We start from the raw sequence: 20,154 nt of genomic DNA on the forward strand, positions 1-20,154 counted from the left end.
TACATGTGACTACTGCGCGTGACTTTTATTCTGAAAGTCTCCGGGTGTTTTACACTGATTGGGTGTTTGACTTCCTTTGGGACAACAGTAGCTCAGGAGGTACAGCGGGTTGTCCAGTAATCGGTAGGTTGTAGGTTCGATCCCGGCTCCCACCAGAGAATGCTGCTGTTGTGTCCTTGGGCAAGACACTCTGAGGGACTGGTGGCACCAGTGTATGGCAGGCCTCACCTCTGTCAGTGCGCACCAGGGCAGCTGTGGCTACATCGTAGCTCATCACCACCAGCGTGTTAATGTGTGTGTGAATGGGTGGGTCACTGATTGTGTTGTAAAGCGCCTTGGGGGTCGTAGAACCCTAAAGGTTGGTTTATGCTTGGTCCGCGAGGTCCGCACGGCGAAATTGCGTCATTTTAACAACCACACCCCTCCACCGCGCCTCCGCACGGCCCAAAATTTCCGCACCGCACACCTAGGAAATTTTCCAACCACGCGGACGGTCGGACATGGAAAAACATGGTGGACTGGCAAGAACTAGTATGGCAGAGGTTCGTAAATACAGACATTTGTATGATTCAGCTCTCAAAGATCGCCGTGATCATCATGTTGTTAATAATTCTTGGAGAGAAATAGCTCGCACTGTCGGAAAAGACGAGGATGCTGTTAAAAATGCTGGAATGCCGTGTTGTAAACAGTAATTTTTACTTCTACTATGGTGTAGTGTTGGATGCATGCCGTAGAGCTCCATGCTGCCCCCTACAGTTTGGGAGAATTTGGCTCACCGCAGAGACAAGCCGCGTGAACCATAAACGCTGCGAGTTGTGAAGCGCGTTCCATCCGCGAGCCGCCTCACCAAGCGGAAAGTAAATGAAGCATAAACCAAGCTTTAGAAGGTGCGATACAAATACAGACCATTTACCATTCCTGCCAGGCTCAATCTAAACTGCGGAGTTTGATGTGTTTTGGAAGCGTAGTGCATAAAAACAGACTTGTGACATGATGATAACATCCCTTCCCTTCTGAGTCGCATCCAGAACGTTACACGTAGCTGCCGATGGAAAGGACCCTGTCCACTATAACGACGGCTAATTTCAGCGTGACACGTTTTGCAGCATTTTCGTGACGCTTTCACGTCCAGTGGAAAGAAGGGGTAAACCATTTTTACATCAAAGCTATTTCCAAACACGTGGAGAGCTAATTAAACCTCTAAAATGTGCTTTTTGTACTGTTACTACAAAGCAATGCACTGTCGCGGAGTGTCTTCAAAAGAACTACAGGCAACGATAACTTAAGGGCTTCGTTCGTGAACGATTCCAGCGACAGCAAAACAAAAAGCCACAAGTTTCATCTACCATCTTAGAGAAAGCTCTAAAACAAATGTTGGTTATGCTACAGGACTGGTTTAGAGTGTAGTGGTATGGGTATAGTAGAGTTAATGCTATTGGAGCAAGTGCAAAAATATCTGAACACCCATCTTCTCCTTGTTGGTCTCCAAATGTTTTCTCTCTTTTTTTTTCCTTTTAACTAAAAGAAAATGTTAGTTTGCAAAAGTAAAAGTCTAGAAATACAGTACCAAAAAAAAAAAGGACAAAAGAGGTGTAGGACAGCATGGTAGCTTTTCAGATTGAAGCTTTTCGTCAGTCATGTTTTCAAGGAAGACGTCCACATCAAAAATTCCCATGTTGTGCTGCATTTGCAGCGTCAACACGCTTCCTAAATCCTAGCGGGAGAATATGAGCAAACCAACAGGGAGATCCTCACCAATAACTGTGTCTTTAGAGTTATCGGCACTTATTAGAACATAAAGACATCACCGAACGTTCTGGCAAGGCTGAGACAAAGCAGAAAGGCGGAGAGGGATGCCGTCTACGAGCAGCACAGAGCGGACGGAAACTGCGCGTCCGCGTCCTAAACTCGAGGTTATAAATGACAGAAGTCCGCGAGGGAGAAAGACACACCACGTCAGTACAAATGGGAATGAAAAAGGAGTTTTCCTGAGTGCAAAAAAATTTGAAGTAGTACCGATGGGCATGTCTACATAAAGCTGACGAGAGGAGTGGCCAAAAGGTGAAGAGCAGCGCACGCTTTGGAACCAGAAACATTAACGTATAAAAAACACAGAGTTCACAAAACCCCCCAAAAATATTCTATAAATAATAATCTGTCATTACTAAGAAGAGCAGCTAATCACGTGCTGTCCATAACTGCTATGTGTCGGGACATGTCTCCTCCTCTTCCTCCCCCTCCTCCACCACATCTTCCTCTACGACACACGGCTGTGAGCAGGGGGTTTCCCCCACCTCTATCACCTCCTCTTCTTCGTCGTCGTCGTCCTCCCCCACCTGTTCATCCAAAGGAATCTCTGTAGATTCAGAGTCCTGCGTGCAGAGGGTTTTAGAGTCCGTACAGCTGTTTTCCTCTTCCTCCTCCTCCTCCTCCTCTTCCTCTGGCTGGCTGCCACTGTCTTTCTCAGTGTCCGACTCCCCGTCCTCCTCCAGAGTGAGCTCAAATTGGAACTTGTCCCCGCCAGGGGGTCGAGTGCCATCCTGCGGCTCGTCCAAAGAAGGAGATGGACTTTGGGGGATAGTGCTTTGGTACCACTCCCTGTTGTCTTCTAGCGTGTCCAGGATGTCCTGGGCATCCGGGTGAACCAGGTCAGCCCACGTCTCCCACAGAGGGTGGACGATATAGTCTATAAAGCCAACCTGCAGGAAATGAGAAGAGAAAGCAGGATGTTCACGTTGTTTTTTTGTGGAAGATGTCTGTGGTGTCTGGGCTGCATGGTGGCACAGTTTTGGACACTGTTGCCTCGCAGCACGAAGGTCGCAGGTTCGAAACTCGGCTGCGGCCTTTCTGCGTGGAGTTGCGTGTTCTCCCCGGGTACTCCAGTTTTCCCCACAGATCACAACATGCCCTATAAGTTATAAACTGTAAGTCGCTTTGGATAAAAGCGTCTGCCAAATAAATAAACATAAACATAAGTCGACAGCCGTGTTTCCACTATAGGAATTCCGAAGTTCCTGCATACCGCGAAGGTTTCGGTTGCGAATGACAGTGACAATAATAACGTTAAAGTTTTATTCTGTCAATGTACGCCATGATTTCATCCATTCAGGGGACTCGGGGGGTGGCTGTGTGATGCAAAAAGCTGATCAGAAAACAATACCACCATGCAGAGTGAATTACAGCATTGTGGGGGGGATTTCCGCCGCATTTTTGGATGTTGGGAGTTTAGAAATGATTTTTATATGTCAATGCTGCTTGTTTTATTTTGGTTCTATTCTGCTTCAACAGCAACTCTTCCCATTTTAAATCTGCTACAATGATTTCCTACTGAGCAACAACCAATCAACATGAGTTAACTACAAGTCATGCCCAGTGACTACCGAGATCTGAGACTGAGACCGAGATCCTCATCTGTGCCCCAGACAAGCTGGTTCCCAAAGTCAGAGACTCTCTTGGTCAGCTTGCTTCTCACACCAAACCTTCTGTCAGGAATCTTGGCGTGACCTTTGACCCAGCTCTCACCCTGGATTCTCATGTCAGTTCTCTTGTTCGCTCTTCCTTCTTCCATCTCAGGAACATTGCTAAGCTGAGTCCCATTCTGTCCCGCTCTGAACTTGAGACTGTTCTCCACACCTTCATCTCCTCACGCTTAGACTACTGTAACTCTCTTTTCACGTGTCTGAGCAGAACCTCCCTGAACCGTCTACAGGTGGTTCAGAATGCCTGTGCTCGGCTTCTGACCAAGTCCTCCAAACACACCCACATCACCCCGCTTCTCCTTCAGCTTCACTGGCTGCCAGTCTACTTCAGGGTTCATTTCAAGATCCTGGTTCTGGTCTATAGGGCCTTACATGGACAAGCACCATCTTACATTGGTGATCTTCTTAGTCCCTACACCCCCAGCAGGTCCCTGAGGTCCAGTGATCAAAGCCTACTGGTTGTGCAGCACCAGGCTAAAGACCAAAGGTGACAGATCATCTGCTGCTGTGGCCCCCAGACTCTGGACCTCTCTCCCCCTGAGCCTGAGATCAGTGGACTCAGTGGTCTCCTTTAAAAAGCAGCTGAAGACTCACTTGTTCAAGCTGGCTTTTGTATGACCTTCTTCACCACTCTCTCTTTATTCTGCTCTCCCCACCTATTCCACCTTCCTCAGGATCCACTGATTTCCCTCTTTCCTGTTCACTCTCTCTCTTTCTTAACATTTTTTAATCACAATTGTCTATTTTTTGCTCATTTTAAATATATTTTTAATCATTTTCTAAATTCTTTTTTATATTTTTTGTTTTTGTGAAGCGCCTCGTGATTTTTATCTTGAGAGGCGCTATAGAAATGATATCTTCTTCTTCTTCTTCCGAGCCATTTCAGAGAACATACCCCAATTCAGGTACTCGGTCAGCCCCTGAAATCGCCCGGAGTGTGAACCTTTTGGGCTAGACCGGTGAAATAGAGGCACATGCATTCTGGGAAGGTCCAATAAAATTACCTGAAGGTTTTGATAGGAAATGGGTGTGATGTGCCGCCTGTACCTGGTTCTTTTCCACTGAGGCGTTGTGTTTGTCACACATGGGGCTGATCTCCATGCCCCTTTCCCTTTCTCGATCACCTTGGCTGAAAAACTCCTCCATGATGCGGTCTGTCCACTGTCTGTACAGCTGTAGAGGCTTTGTAGGGTTGCTCAGGTCTGCACAGTGAACCATGTTCTGGAGAACCTGTGAACAACAAATAATGCATCACAAACCTAGTTTGTGGAATCCCATATGAGAGTAGGTGGATATTTTTAGTAAGAGCAAAGAGATTGTCTTGAGTGGCTACAATTAGTCATCTTACAGCTGGGCCCAGTTGAAATCCAAGAACGACCCAGTTTAGAGGCTCACCTGTATCCTGTCGGAGTAGTTGTCCAGCAGCAGCACACCAGAGCTGGTGACTTTCTTCGTTTCCACCATGGTTTTCAGATCAGCCAGCAGATTCATGTGTTTTGACATGTCCGTTGCTAGCACCTTGAAATGCCCAAAATACATCAAATTAAACGTGGTCTTGATTTATGAGACAGGGCTGTCAACATGAGAATTTTTACAAAAATATCTTAAGAATCATAGTTCTCAAACTGTGACACAGATACCACTTATGGTACTCTGGATTCTTCTAGTGTTCGTGAAGATCAGTGGGGTCCAAACCTAGTCCTCAAGGGTCGTTATCAAGCATGGTTTAGAGCAGGGACAGAGGTGCCAGGTGCCAACAGACAGGGCAGGCAATTGCTTGGGGCTCCTTGGTCAGGGGGCCTAAGAGTGCCGACAATCTTTGAACTAAGTCAGAACCTCTTGAGTAGTGAGACGGCGAAAAGCTCTTGTTTGATAGTGCTGTTGACAGTCTCACAATGCCAGCCGATTGCTTGGCCAGAGACCAGCTACCAACTTCCTTTGTCTTAAAGGTAGAATGGATGATGTTTTTCTTCCGGGTGGATCATCTGAACCATCGGCCCGCATAACTGTCAATCATTCTGGTGAACCATTCACGAAAGGCAGATGTGCTTATTGCTGGGTAGTTTTCACTTCTTGCGCATTCACAAAGTGGCAGTTGGGCTCCTTACATACGCCTCTTGTCACCAGTTTTCTGCTCGACAGGTAAGCTAAAGTTTGGCATGCAATCTGGGGAAGTTCGTTTCAGAAGACTGCTAGAAGAAGACAGCTGCAAGTCCGGCAGCTACTGGGCATTCTCTCTCATGCACATTTATTTCAAAATGCGGGCCGTTCTTTCCTGAAATTCAGACACATCCTCTGCCACACCTTTAATTTTGATGTTTGTGAAGCACTTTGTGATTTTTATTTCTGTGGTAAGTGTGATATAGAAATCAACTAATCTTATCGGAACTGCGCTGCTCTGGGTGGCTGCATGTTGGAGTAGCTCTGTTGACTATAGGTAAGTTTTGCCTTTTCTTGGACATTTTTTCTTCTAGTTTCTCAAGAAAAACGGTATTTTTTGGACACTTTACTTTTCTGTTTCTGGTGCTGTGAAGCTTGGAGGATTTTTACAGCTTTTTTTAAGCTGTTTTCACTTTTTGAGCATTTGTTATGATGCATAACCACGGCAACAAGCTGGTTTACAATCGGGAGCAGCTGATTAACATTGGAAAGGCTGAAATAATACCTCAACCGAAGCCACAAATCCCAAATGAGCTAAAACGCAAGAAGCGTGGATGTAGAGCGGGAGCAAAACGGAGACAGAGAAAGAGGAAATTCAAACCATCTCTTCCATCGATCATAATGGGCAATGTGAGATCACTGGCCAACAAGACGGAGGAATTCCGTCCTTTCAAGGACTCAGCCAGGGTTTCGGCAGTTTCGGAACCGCTGGAGGAGATAATGCAAAGAAGGATTCTCCAGAGAATCAAGAAAATGATGGACAACCCTGAGCATTCTCTTCACAAGACTGTCCGACAACGGAAGAGTGTCTTCAGTCAGAGGCTTCTTCAGTTTCGCTGCAACACTGACCGATACTGGAGATCCTTCCTGCCAACAGCCATTGTAATATACAACAACTCTTTGATGACTTGATTATTATTATTCTGAGCAACTACAGCAATCAATTTCCCTCTGGGATTAATAAAGTATTTTTGAATCGAATTGAAATTTACTTCCTTACTTACTCACTAAAACATGCTGGATAGTGGCCTTTGAGGACTTCTCTTGTTACTTGTAGATGTTTCACCTCTCATCCAAATAGGCTTCTTCTAGGAGTTCCAGACGTATAGGTCAGTGTACTATGGTCTCTTTTTACCAGGACCATTAAAGTCAAGAGTCTCTGACCCACCCATCAAGAGTTTGACTTGTTTGGCCTGGAGGACTCTCATGTTGCAGAGTTTTGTCAGTGACTCCTGACTTTACCAGGCCTATTAGCAGTGCTGGCGCTCTGCCCACATGCATCAATAACCATACGTAGAGCACCAACATTTGAGAATCCAAGTCTAAGAAGAATTGAACGTTACTTTTTTTCTCTACTTACGATGTCAATGACCATCTTTCGCAGTGATTGTCGTTGTTTTTTGGTCAGGTTTTGGAAGATGTCACAGTTCTCCTCTTGTAGTAGCTTGAAACCAACTGCTAAATGGTGGTTTTCCAACACTGATGAGTCATTGTACATCAAGGCTAGCTCAGAATCTGCAGGAGGAAACAACCATTATTTTAGATTGCTTCAGTAATGCACATAGCATTTTTTCCCCTCTCTGGGCCAGTCGAAGGTCCTTGGAATATTAAGATACATTAATGTTGGCAGCAGTTGATGAGAGCAGCAGAGACGAGAAGGGGAATCCTTGTCTGCTGCACTTTAGTTGACAGAAGATCGGTTGGGTGGCTCCTAACCAGGATGACTCATACAGTCTCTACTGCAGGGATTCCTTTTTGTGCTTTTGGGAAGAACCATGAAGTGCTTGAGACTGACAGTGTTTTTCTTTGCTGATTAGTAACACTGATTATGCGACACTCACATTTGTCTGGAGAATGGCTGTTTAAAGTGATGGCCAGCAGAAACAAATTCAGTGTTTTGCTTCACACTTTGCCAAATTAAGGTGATGCATGTAGCACCTCAAGTCAGGAGAGGGTGAGTCAGTTAAAGAGAAATAAAAAATTTTTTTACAAACACAGCACCACTACCCCTGCATGTTCGGATAGTTGCTCAATTTACCCACCGCATGAGTTTGTGAATGTTTGCCCTTTTATTTTGAGTGGAGGTAACAGGAGTCTTGATTTTGAGTTTATAGTATGTGCACAAATAAAAATGTGAAACTGCAAAGATGAGGTTCGGTTACAGGGAAACACCAACTTAAGGCCCCCCCCCCCCCCCCCCCTGTCTGTAAACCACATGTCAAAGCTTTAACTGTGGAAAAAGATTCCTGCCAAAACAAAATCTACCAAAAAATACAGTCTCACCCAAAATTAACTCAACTAAAACAACCAGAACTTTCAGATTGCATTTGAGGAGCAAAAGGAAAATCACTCCAAGAATAAAATAAACTAATTTTAATGTAAAAAAAAAACAACCAAAATATTCATTTTGACACACCTTTTTGATTCTCACTTAAAATGACGATGTGTATTTTCCCTGGTGATAGGGGGCAGTACATACCTAAATCCTTGCAAGCAAGCGGTATTTTTGTGTTTGAGTAAGACCTTCCCAATGGCCATTAGGGTCAAAAATCCTGGAAGCGCAACCTTCAGCATAATGACAAGCACATCAGACTCCCTTTCATCACTGGCAACAAGTGAAGAGGTAAATGTGTAAAACAACAAATATGAACAAGAAGCTACAATAATGTTCTGCTGAGCTGTGGTGGCCTCATGGAGGGGGCCATCGTCTAGCACACTGCTGCTAACCCCTTAAACATTCTCCCTCTCCTGATAATAACTTTTTGTTTCCTTGACGTTGGATGTGCTACTACTAGTTTATCCGTTTAATTATAGATCCACTAGGATAAATACAATAAAGTTTATCTCTCACCAAATAGAATATTTACTAAGCAATCACAATGTAACCATAGACACATTGCTTGGTGTGTGTGTGTGTGTGTGTGTGTGTGTGTGTGTGTGTGTGTGTGTGTGTGTGTGTGTGAGAGAGTCGTGGTGGATGGCTGCTTATACTGAGCCAGGATCCTCTGGAGGTTTCTTCCTGTTAAAAGAGAGTTTTCCTCTCCACTGTCGCTATATGCTTGCTTAGTGTGAGGATTGCTGTAAAGTCACTGACACTAGAATGGCAAAAGTTTTGTAACCGTTTTTTTCAAATCAGTAAATGTGTTTTGTCCTCATGGGCTGCTGTAAAAGGAAACATGGCATCCAATATGGCATCTTCCAGAGACCGTATATTTTATATCCGATTTTTATGGTTAGATGGTACAAAGCCACCAATATTTTTCAACACCTAGGCATCGTTTCATTCATTTTGATCAATATTTTCTGAGATTAACAGGATAAACTACACATTGTTTCTTTAAAATAACACTACCGTAAATTGTTTTTTTTTTTCGTTTTATTTTTAACTTTAAGCTATTGCTCTACTATTGATCTCAGTGATTGTTGAGTTAGAAACTTGACCAGTTTCATATTTGACACCACTCTGCAGCCCTCTGTTGGCCAGACACTGCACTTAACAGCTGGAAACTAGTTACTTTAATTCTGCATTTCTCAGACCATTAACCCTTTATAGGGCCAACTTCTATATTTAGACACTTCCACTCACATCATAAATGATGTTGGTGTGCCTTTTCACAAACTCTCAGAATTACGGGATTTCACCCAAACAGTCATCAGAGATCAAGCTAGTCACGGTTAGCGCCATTCCACCAATCAGTACGGGGCTATAACACGCCAAATACTGGTGTTGTCTGAAGAGCCAGAAAACTGCTCTGTCTTGTCTTGTGTTTACGGTCAGATCTCTAAAACTAGCAACGCTAGGTTTATGAAACTCTCACATCTTGACTAGTTGTGCTAAATAAGGATATATGTGTTGTAAATATTAAACTCAATGAAGTTGGTGAAAGTTTAGCATGAAAATCAAATCTGCCATGTTTGAACATACACACTGAACAAGTAAAGGAAATTACGAATATTTTAGGTAAAATCTGTTGATTTTTAGACATAATTTTAACAGCAATAATAACAGTTATGATATAGAATATTTTGCAGTTTTAACCTAAGACTTCTCTGGAAAATGGAGGACAGTTATTGCGCTAACCAATCTCGCCATCAGTGATGATGATGAACGGGAGGAAGATGACATCGAGGCAGATCCTAAAATATAAAATATTGAAAAAAATCTACATTGATCAGAAATAGAATCTAAAGTTCAATAACTTTTTAAAAAGATTCTACAGTAATCTGTTTTAATAAAAATAACTATATTGTTTAATAATTGTGATACATTCTGTATTTTGAATTTGGTTGACATTTAAAAAATGTAACTACTTCAATGAGCGCTCTATAAAGGGTTAAGGTTTTTATTGTGTTTGTACATGGCAAACAGCTCAATTCAATCCCTCATCCTCAAAATAAATGAAACTGCAACACTTCCACACGCCTTTCAGAATAAAAGCCTAAACTAATCTGAGCAATGCAGAATTAAGTGAGATACAAACCAGAATGTTTAAGAAATATATATACTTAATAAGTAAAACAAAATATTTTGTACTATAATATAAATACTTATGAATTAGTCCATCTTGTGTTTAGAGTGATTGTTTTTTTCCTTTTAAAATTCACATTTTTGACAGTAAATTTTTGGTTGATAATTTTGACACAAACATTATCCCATATTTAACACATTAAAGAAAAATCCTGATGGAACACTATCATAGATTGCTCTACGCATGCATCTAAGTTATGGTTGCCACTTACTGGTGTTGATGAGGAACTGGTTCGAGACTCCTGGATGGTCCACGTCGTGAATTGCACTGGCAAAGATGGCAGCTAGGATCTCAAGGTCCGTGAACACAGCCTGGGAGGAGGAGGAACACAGCACAAGCAGGATGAGTGGGTTTGATTGTACTTTTCAGCAGAGCTATGATTGATGCTGATTGTAGAAGCATGAGCCGGGAGCATATGTGTGCTTTCACAGCATGCACACAAGCCTCACCTCGAGGGCGGGGGTGGATAGCAGCACGTGAGTTGACTGTGTGACGTCAGCAGCATGAATGTTGTTGTGGTAGGCCACATCGCTGTGATAATGGTCTTCTAAGGTCATCAGGTACGTTATAAAGGTGTCGAGTGGAATTTTAAATGTTTTCAACAAGTCTCTCTCCTGAAAAATGCAAGAAGATTCACAATCGGGCATTTTTGTCGTGTTTTTGAGAAAGAACAAGGGTTATTTCTTGGGAAAATCCCAGAAAAGTCAGTTTTTACCTGAAATATTGTGTGCATCATGACTGTCAGTGGCCGACTCCCAGAGAACTCTGAGATTTTAAAGACGTTAAGGCCCCATTTATTCACGTGTTCCAGCTCCTGAAATAGATATGGAGACACAGTCAGAGACAGGAAGTCCTTTTTTGTTCGTCCCCATCACTAGTCAGCCCAAATACTATTAATCTTTGTGTTTTTTCTGCGTTTCTCAGCACACCTTAGCCAGTTCATCCTCGGTCTCGGTCTTCACGCCGAAGCGAGGGATGTTGGAGTTAGTGAGGCTGGATGAGTGTTGCAGCTTTTTCACCCCACTGATCTGAGACATGGGCTTGTTCTTTTTCTCTTTTTCCTTTTGCGTCTGCGGAGAGGGCATCTCTACTTCATGTTGCTTGTCTGCAACGACAACAAAGTGACAATGAGCACAAAGAAATAAAACTATTCTTACTCATCATTTTTAAATTATTCCTGTGTCATCCCTCACCCAGAAATGTGTTGGAGATGAACTCAGACACCTGGTTTCCAGAGCGACTCATCTCTGAGAGGTGAGTCAGCTCCCGATTCAACATCCTCTTAAACTGAAATAAGGACACACACACACACACACACACGGATGATGTGTTTGACAGTTTGTTGTGCAGAGCAGAGGAATCACAAATAATTACCTTTACAGCTGGTACTCAGAGGCAATATGAGTAATTAGTTTTCAGAAGGACTCTTCAAAAGCAGATTAAACTGCATCCAACTGACCTGTTTAATGTATGCCTGAAGCACATCTTAATTTAACTTTTAATGTTTTGTGAGAAAAATAGACAAACTTTCTTTTTTAAGCAAGTACATTTGCTAAATGTTTAGACTTTTGTAGAAGTCTCTCTCAGGAGAGGCATTGTTTTTGGGGGAAACACACACACACACACACACACACACACACACACACACACACACACACACACACACACACACACACACACACACACACACACACACACACACACACACACACACACACACACACACACACAGCTGGTCAGAGAGCTTGTTGTTCTCATTTGCTCGTCCGTCTCCCGCATGCTAACCAAAGTGACAGACCCAAATTTAGCTCTGGCCCTTTGATGTGAAGACTAAACAGACTCATCTGCTTAAAAATTAGGGATGGTTTCTTTTTTTCTGGTTGCAAAACATCAAAGATTAAGAAAAAAGAAAGCCCCCACATGATCAGACAATCCATATTGTCGGATTAGACTGTAGGTCGATGAATTTCCCTGCAAATTTGCACTGATCCCAAAATAATAGATTGGAAGTTGTAATGCTCATTCATTGGATGAATTTTCAAATGTTTTTTTTTTCCCATCAAGCACAAAAAACATTATATTTCTATCTATGTTAGCTGGTAACAGAAAAATGACCAACTAAAAGTCAAAATGCTAATAAAATAATTTTAAACTATGTTAAAGAATTATTTAAAAATCTTTTTTTTGTTTTTACATCACCTGCTCAATAGAAAAAAAAGAAAAGTCTTCATTACGTCATAAAAATACAGATCTAACTGGTGACCCCAAAAAAATGAGGAAAGATCTAAAAGTCCTATTTTATTCCATGTAAAATCAACATTAAAAACCAGAAAAACACATTAAATAAGACATCTGAAACACCTAATGTCCAAATTAATTTTTTAGTGATTTTATTATATAATTATCTGAGGTTTAGGACAACACGTTTCACATCACATTTCAAACAAAATCAGCTCCTCTAATTGCAGATATATATAAAAAAATAACAAATCAGGATCAGCTGCACAGATAAAAATGTTGTTTTACGAGCAACATGTTGGTGAGGTGTTATTTATAGCATTTTTGTGTTACTAAAACACTGCAATCAAGCCTTAGGAATAAGAAAACGCATCTCAGCAGGTCGGAAAACACGAAAATCCACCAACTTACCTTTATATACCCCCAGGAAACGGAGAGGAGATAATTTGCTTCAGGCATTTTGATTAACAAAGAAAAGTTGACCCAAAAACAGGATAAAAATATTTAAAGCCTTCTGTTGGAGCGATAAATGCACTCGACGGCTTTTTCAAACACAAGTAGTCTGGAACTCCTCTATGGTTAAACAAACCTCCACCTTAGGAGACTTTAGAGCTTAGCTCAGAGTCAACCGGCTGCACCAAGTCCACAAACACAGCTCCATGTTCCTGTCCTGCGTACATCCACAGATACGTGCCAGTGCCCCAGAAAGAGGAGCAGAAAAGCTGATTCTGGAAGAGAAACGGCAGGAAGGTGGCTTCCAAAAGATCCGATGAGAGCATATTGCACACACATACACACACACACTCAGATAAAGAGATACACTGCTGGGTCGCTGAATAATTGATGATGATGCGGAAGCTTGGCATATGCCAAAGCAACAGGACAGCTACAGTTTTCTACCAACTCCTCCCAAACAGAACTGGCTGCCTGCTTTTGTGTGTGTGTGTGTGTGTGTGACACAAGCTCCCATGTGAAGATCACAGACTGCCTCTCTCACCATGTCACACAACGGCAGCAAATCAGGGCTCGAATGGCGGAGAAGTGTGAGCTCATCATCACCTCTAATGGGCTTGGATTGGAGCAGACGTGAAGCTACCTACTGTTTGATTGGCCTCTGCTGAAGTCAGTGGAAAAATCTACCCCCGCTTTTCCTGTCCATCCATCCATCCATCCATTTTCATCCGCTTTTCCGGAGTCAGGTCGCGGGGGCAGTAGCCTAAGGCGAGAGGCGCAGACTTCCCTCTCCCCAGCCACTTGGGCCCGTCCTCCGGGGGAATCCCAAGGCGTTCCCTGGCCAGGTGAGAGACATGGTCCCTCCACCATGTCCTGGGTCTACCTTTAGGCCTCCTCCCAGTTGGACGTGCCCGGAAAACCTCACCAGGGAGGCGTCCAGGAGGCATCCTCACCAGATGCCTGAGCCACCTCAACTGGCTCTTCTCGATGTGGAGACGAGAATCAGTTATTCACCCACTTTTAAAAAAACCTGGGTTGGATGCTTCCTTACCAGTGAATTATAGGCCAATCTCCAAGCTCCCTTTTTTGGGTAAGATGCTTGAAAATCTGTCTATACTCAACTCATGGACTTCTTTAAGGACTTTGATATTTTAGAGACCCTCCAATCAGGTTTTAAAATGTTGCGTAGTACCAAGACTGCCCTTATCAAGGTCTTTAATGACATTCTTTTAGCAACAGACGGTGGCAGTCCAGTGCTGCTGGTCCTATTGGATCTTACAGCAGCTTTCGATTCCGTAGACCACGAAGTGTTGCTCCATCGCCTTGAATATTATGTGGGAATTTCTGGGCAAGCCCTAAACTGGTTTAGATCATATTTACATGACAGGATGGTTTGTGTGAGGATGGGTGGCTTCTCATCGGGCTTCTCACATCTGCCATGGGGGATACCGCAGGGTTCAATACTGGGACCCTTGCTGTTTTCAATTTATATTCTCCCATTGGGTGACATTTTCCGAAAGTTTGGAATTGGATTCCATCTCTATGCCGACGACTGCCAATTGTACTTGCCTCTAGATGGCGCCGGTGATCACACGATAAAATTTTTTTGGATTGTCTGGCAGAAATTAAGATATGGTTGGCAGAAAACTTCCTGTGTCTCAATGGGAAAAAAACAGAGGCACTGTTGTTTGGTCCGAGCGGACATGTTGATTTTTCAAACGTAGACTGCGGTGAACTGAACTCCTATTTGGATGTTTCGGCAATCAACCTTGGCGTGAAGATGGACAGTTTCATGATGTAAGCTGAAGATCACGTTCTGATGGAGCCAACAGGACTGCATCATCTGCAAAAAGCAGAGACCTGATCCTCAGGCCACCAAAACGGATGCCCTCCACACCTTGGCTGCGCCTAGAAATCCTGTCCATAAAGGTTATGAACACAATCGCTGACAAAGGGCAGCCTTGGCGGAGTCCAACTCTCACTGGGTACGAGCCCGACTTACTGCCGGCAACGCGGACCAAGCTCTTGACACTGGTCATACAGGGACCTAACAGCCCATATCAGAGGGCCAGGTACCCCATACTCCCGGAGTACCCCCACAGGGCCCCCCGAGGGATGTGGTCAAACAACTTCTCCAATTCCACAAAACACATGTAAACTGGTTGGGCAAATTTCCACGCACCCTCCAGTATCCCCCTAAGGGTATAGAGCTGGTCCAGTGTTCCACGGCCAGGACGAAAACCACATTGCTCCTCCTGAATCTGAGGTTCAACTATCCGACGGACCCTCCTCTCCAGAACCCCTGAATAGACCTTACCAGGAAGGCTCAGGAGTGTGATCCCACTGTAGTTGGAACGCACCCTGCAGTTCCCCTTCTTGTCATGTGTCTTGCCCAGTATGTCTGATCTCTGAATTGTGTGTACTGAAACTCTAATTCCCTTCTGGGATTAATAAAGTATCTTTGATTTGATTTGATTTAAATAATGGTACCACCACCCCGGTCTGCCAGTCCAGTTGGATAGCCCCACAACATCCAGAGCCTTAAGGAACTTCGGGCGGATCCCATCCACCCCTGGGGCCTTGCCACAGAGGAGCTTTTAAACCACCTCAGTGACCTCAGCACCAGAGATTTGAGAGGCCAACCCAAAGTCCCCAGACTCTGCTTCCTCACTGGAAGACGTGTTGGTGGGATTGAGGAGGTCTTCGAAGTATTCTGCCCACCACTTTTCCTGTTTTCCCTTTAATTCCTGCAGTGAAGCAGCATGTTGTTTTGTGCGTACAATATGTGCACGGTGTGTTATAATACATGCAACAGGATGTGTGCACGTGTTTACATGTTGGCTGCTCCCACCTTTTTTTTCGGCATGATGTAAAAAGCACAAGTTACCTCATCCAACATGATGAGGTCACCCTCTAAGCCCTCCATCCACGAGAGGTGAGTCACGCTAACATCACTGACGAGATGATGTAAATATACAAAACACACACACACACACACACACACACACACACACACACACACACACACACACACACACACACACACACACACACACACACACACACACACATTAATCACACAAAAAGAGGGAGCGTCACGTTTATCTGAAGTGTGCTCAGTAGGACAGAGACTGAAAGCGTGTCCATGCGGCCCGCTGTGTTTTTCATTCACCTCAAGAGGTTGTTGCTTTAGTTAAAAGAATGAAACCTTTTATAAGCACGGATAGAATTCTCTCATCAAAAGTAGCAGGAACAGATAAATACACAACGTGCTTGTAAACAAAAACAAAACAGTATTTTCAGAAGGTTCTTCACGTGTCCAGCATCCGAGAGAAATCTTTATCTAATTTGTCTTCTGAGGGGATCTGTTCCATCCTTTTAATGTCAACCACTTTTGTTTACATGAGCAAAAAGAGGGCATGTGTGTAACTGATTTACTTTTTGTTGCTTATTATAAAAAAGTGAAGACACAATGATCTAAAAAGTTCTTTTAAAGTACTAATGAAGGATTTTTAGCTTTCACCGAGGAAAATAATAATAATAATAATAATTATATATATATATATATATATATATATATATATATATATATATATATATATATATATATGTATATATATATATATATATATATATTAGGGATGTCCCGATCAGGTTTTTTTGCCCTCGAGTCCGGGTCAGAGTCATTTGATTTTGAGAATCTGCCGATACCGAGTCCCGATCCGATAAATTCGATGCATAAAAAAAAGAAAGAAAAGGTAGAAACAGTTCCAGAATGTTCCTTATTTTTCATTTAATTACCTTTTTATTTTAATTTTTAACAACAGATCACTTGTGTGAGGTAGCTTGAACAATCAACCTTGTCGTCCTCTGCTGCCCGCTCTCCCCTCTCATAGGACTGCATCATCAGAGAGGGGAGAGCGGGCAGCAGAGGGCAACAATGTCCTCTGCTGCCCGCGGATAAATGGAGTAGGAAGTGACGCCGCCATCAGCGTCAGCCTGAGGAAGTTTTGCAGTCGGCAAATGAAACTGTCAGCAAGGTAAAAAAAAAAACATTTTCTGTGTTATGCCTTTCAGCTCCTTGGGCTTCCCGACAGGGTCGCGGAAGGCGCTTTATAAATGAAGCTTTGATTGATTGATAAAAAAGAACTAAAAATGGAACAGTTTGAAAAGTGAAACAAAGTCTATAGGATTTACAGAAAGTGTGCAATAAAATTAGGCAGCTATGTAAATTTGGTCACTATTGTGATTTTATTGATTACAAATCCTTTAGGACTAATTATTGGAACTCAAATTTTATTTGGTAAGCTCAGTGACCCTTGACCTCCATACAAAACAAAATCCAATTATGAGAAAGTATATTTAAGGGGGGCCAATTGTGTGTTCCCTCCTCTTTAAAGAGTAAGTCACCCCCAAATCAACTTATTTTTTCTGATAAACTATATAAATGTGTGTCTAATCGTGCTGCAGACACGTGTCGTCAATAGTTTTGCACTTTAGTGCATTTTAGTTAAAATTTTAATTTTCTGCCTAAAACTGTCAGTGTTGTGCCGTTGTCAGGTAAAAACTGCAATACAGTTGAATTTAAATCTGCCATCGCTATTGGCTAGGCGGCACCCTAGAACGTTAGCTGGTACCATATGATGTCACAATGTCGTTGTGAGCCTGTGTGTGTGTGTGTTTGTTAGTGGCTCCACCCCCTCTATCTGCTAAGCAACAGCATTTATTGGATTTATCAAACAGGAAGTGGGAGTGGAGTAATACTCTGGTAGGGGGTGACTTGCTCTTTAAATATTCTCCGAAGAGTATCAACATGGGGGTCTCAACTCTCACATGACCTGAAAACAAAGATTGTTCACCATCATGGTTTAGAGCAGAAGTAAGTAACCCTGGTCCTAGACAGCTGCAGTCCGGCTTGTTTTCCAACTCTCTTTGTTGTTCCTTCTGTTGATTCCCTGGATCAGGTGTGCTCAGCCAGTTAGAAGCTGCAAGTTCATGCATGGCTGGAGAACATGCAGGACTGTGGCTCTCTAGGACCAGGGCTACCCCTGGTTTAGGGGAAGTATACAGAAAGCTGTCTCAGAGATTTCAGCTGTCTGTTTCCACAGTTAGGAGCATATTGAGGAAACGGAAGACCACAGGCACAGTTTATGTTAGGGCTCGAAGTGGCAGACCAAGAAAAGTCTCAGATAAACAGAAGTGAAGAATAGTGAGAACAGTCAGAGTCAACCCACAGACCAGCACCAAAGACCTACAGCATCATCTTGCTGCAGATGGAGTCACTGTGCATCGTTCAACTATTTGGTGCACTTTACACAAGATGCCGTATGTGAGAGTGATGCAGAGGAAACCTTTTCTCCACCCAAAGCACCAACAAAGTAGCAACTTGAGGTTTGCTAAAGCACATTTGGACAAGCCAGCTTCATTTTGGAATAAGGTGCTGTGGGCTGATTAAACTAAAACTGAGTTATTTGGGCATAACAAAGGAGGAAAAAGAACACAACATTCCAAGAAAAACACCTGCTACCTACAGTAAAACATGGTGGTGGTATCATCATGCTGTGGGGCTGCGTACCAGTGCAGGGACCGGGAATCGTGGGGAAGTCAAGGGACGCATGGATTCCTGTCAATATTAGCAGATTCTGGAGACCAGCGTCCAGGAATCAGTGACAAAGCTGAAGCTGCAACGGGGCTGGATCTTTCAACAACACAACGCCCCTAAACACTGCTCTATCTACTGAGGCGTTCATGAAGAGGAACAAGTAGAACATTCTGGAATGGCCATCTCAGTCCCCAGACCTGAATATTATTGCAAATCTGTGATGTGAGTTAAAGAGAGATGTCCAAGCTCAGAAACCATCAGACCTGGATGAACTAGAGACGGTTTGTGCAGAAGAATGGTCCAAACCACCTTCAGCCAGAATCCAGACTCTCATTGGAAGCTATAGGAAGCATTTAGAGGCTGTTATTTCTGCAAAAGGAGGATCTACTAGTTCATTTCTTTTTTGTGGTGCCCACATTTTTGCTCCTGTCTAATAATATTCTAATAATGTTCAAAAACATATCGCACACTTTCTGTAAATCAGATAAACTTTGTGTCACTTCTCAAATATCACTGTGTGTGTCTCCTATAAGATATAATCAACTAAATACAACCAACGATGATTACAGGAAATCATGAAGGTTAACTTCTGCATCCGCTGCATATAGTAAAGTTTGTCAAACATAGAAAAATGTTAATAATTTATTGACAGACATAAATTATTAATGCATCCTTTTTTATACGAGAAGGTGAATCTGTTTACTCACAGAATGATAGTTAACAACACGCCTTGCAAAAAAAAAAAACAACTATTTAGTGATTTTAGTAGTGAAAACTGAATCTTGATCAGTTTTAGTTTGTGAACATGTTTGATGCTGAGGTGTGTTTATCTGTTTATGTGAACACGTGTGTGTGTGTCTGCTTTGATGGTCCAAGGATTGAAAAGGGAACAAACACGTCTCTGGTTACTTTACACTCCCATCACCACAGGCACAGCGAGTCATTTACAGCTACTCTGGTGCAGATGAGAACACCTGCTAACTGACATCCAGCTACTTGGATTGAACCTGGAGCCGAGCGGGCTGGCACAAGCCCACCACACGCGCGCACGCGCACGCACTTTATTTTCTCTATAATGATACACACAAGTTTAAACACGTCATAAACACACATACACAACGCATGCACGCGCACACACACACACTCACACACACACACCCTAGCTCAGTCAGGAGGTGTGAACACAGACTATTGGGTAAAAATTGGAAAGTGTCACACCTATCTTAGCTGTGGCTTGTGTGTAATTTGTTCCTCAGTGGAGAGACCAAAAATACCCATTCCCTGTTGTAAATAGCTCTCGACACCTCCGGATCTCGTTTAGATCTTTTTCCTCACATTCGGAGTTTATTCTGGTAGCAGACACCCCCACTCCTCACAATGCAGACAACTGCAGCTAACGTCATCAATGAAAGCGCAGCTAACTACTCATTTACTAAAATCACAGCATGGGAAGTGGCTCCGGTTTTTAAGAGTAACTTTTAGAATTCGGATGAGTAACATGATTTGATCACAGCTGCAACACAGGATGAGTTAATAAAACTCAACAAATGCATTAGGTACAGACTGCAAGACCCCCTTTGCCCTGAGAACTGTCCTCCTTCTTCTTGACACGGATTCAACGAGGTGTTTCCTCACAGATTGTGCTCCCGAAGCACTAAAATCTGCTCCCTTTCATGTTGCTGACGCCAAACTT

General features: G+C 43.0%; 1 protein-coding gene across 12 annotated transcripts in view; it reads right to left on the reverse strand.

Moving 5' to 3' along the window:
• Window positions 1-1,969: 1,969 nt before the first annotated feature.
• pde4d (phosphodiesterase 4D, cAMP-specific) overlaps window positions 1,970-20,154 on the reverse strand; it is a 284,880-nt gene continuing 266,695 nt past the window's right edge. For 11 of the 12 annotated variants that reach the window (XM_054731769.2, XM_054731770.2, XM_054731771.2 and 8 more), the window contains 9 exons: window positions 11,362-11,455; window positions 11,098-11,273; window positions 10,884-10,982; window positions 10,618-10,782; window positions 10,380-10,479; window positions 7,000-7,154; window positions 4,875-4,997; window positions 4,527-4,709; window positions 1,970-2,699 (listed from right to left, as the gene is read on the reverse strand). In XM_054731769.2, coding sequence (XP_054587744.1) covers window positions 2,202-2,699; window positions 4,527-4,709; window positions 4,875-4,997; window positions 7,000-7,154; window positions 10,380-10,479; window positions 10,618-10,782; window positions 10,884-10,982; window positions 11,098-11,273; window positions 11,362-11,455 — 1,593 coding nt within the window. In that variant the 3' untranslated portion in view covers window positions 1,970-2,201. Of the gene's footprint in view, window positions 2,700-4,526; window positions 4,710-4,874; window positions 4,998-6,999; window positions 7,155-10,379; window positions 10,480-10,617; window positions 10,783-10,883; window positions 10,983-11,097; window positions 11,274-11,361; window positions 11,456-12,817; window positions 12,999-20,154 lie in introns of those variants that run through there. The other variant, XM_015972831.3, reaches the window with a different exon arrangement.

The sequence above is a fragment of the Nothobranchius furzeri genome, chromosome 17 (assembly GCF_043380555.1).
Source record: "Nothobranchius furzeri strain GRZ-AD chromosome 17, NfurGRZ-RIMD1, whole genome shotgun sequence".
Taxonomy (NCBI): domain Eukaryota; kingdom Metazoa; phylum Chordata; class Actinopteri; order Cyprinodontiformes; family Nothobranchiidae; genus Nothobranchius; species Nothobranchius furzeri.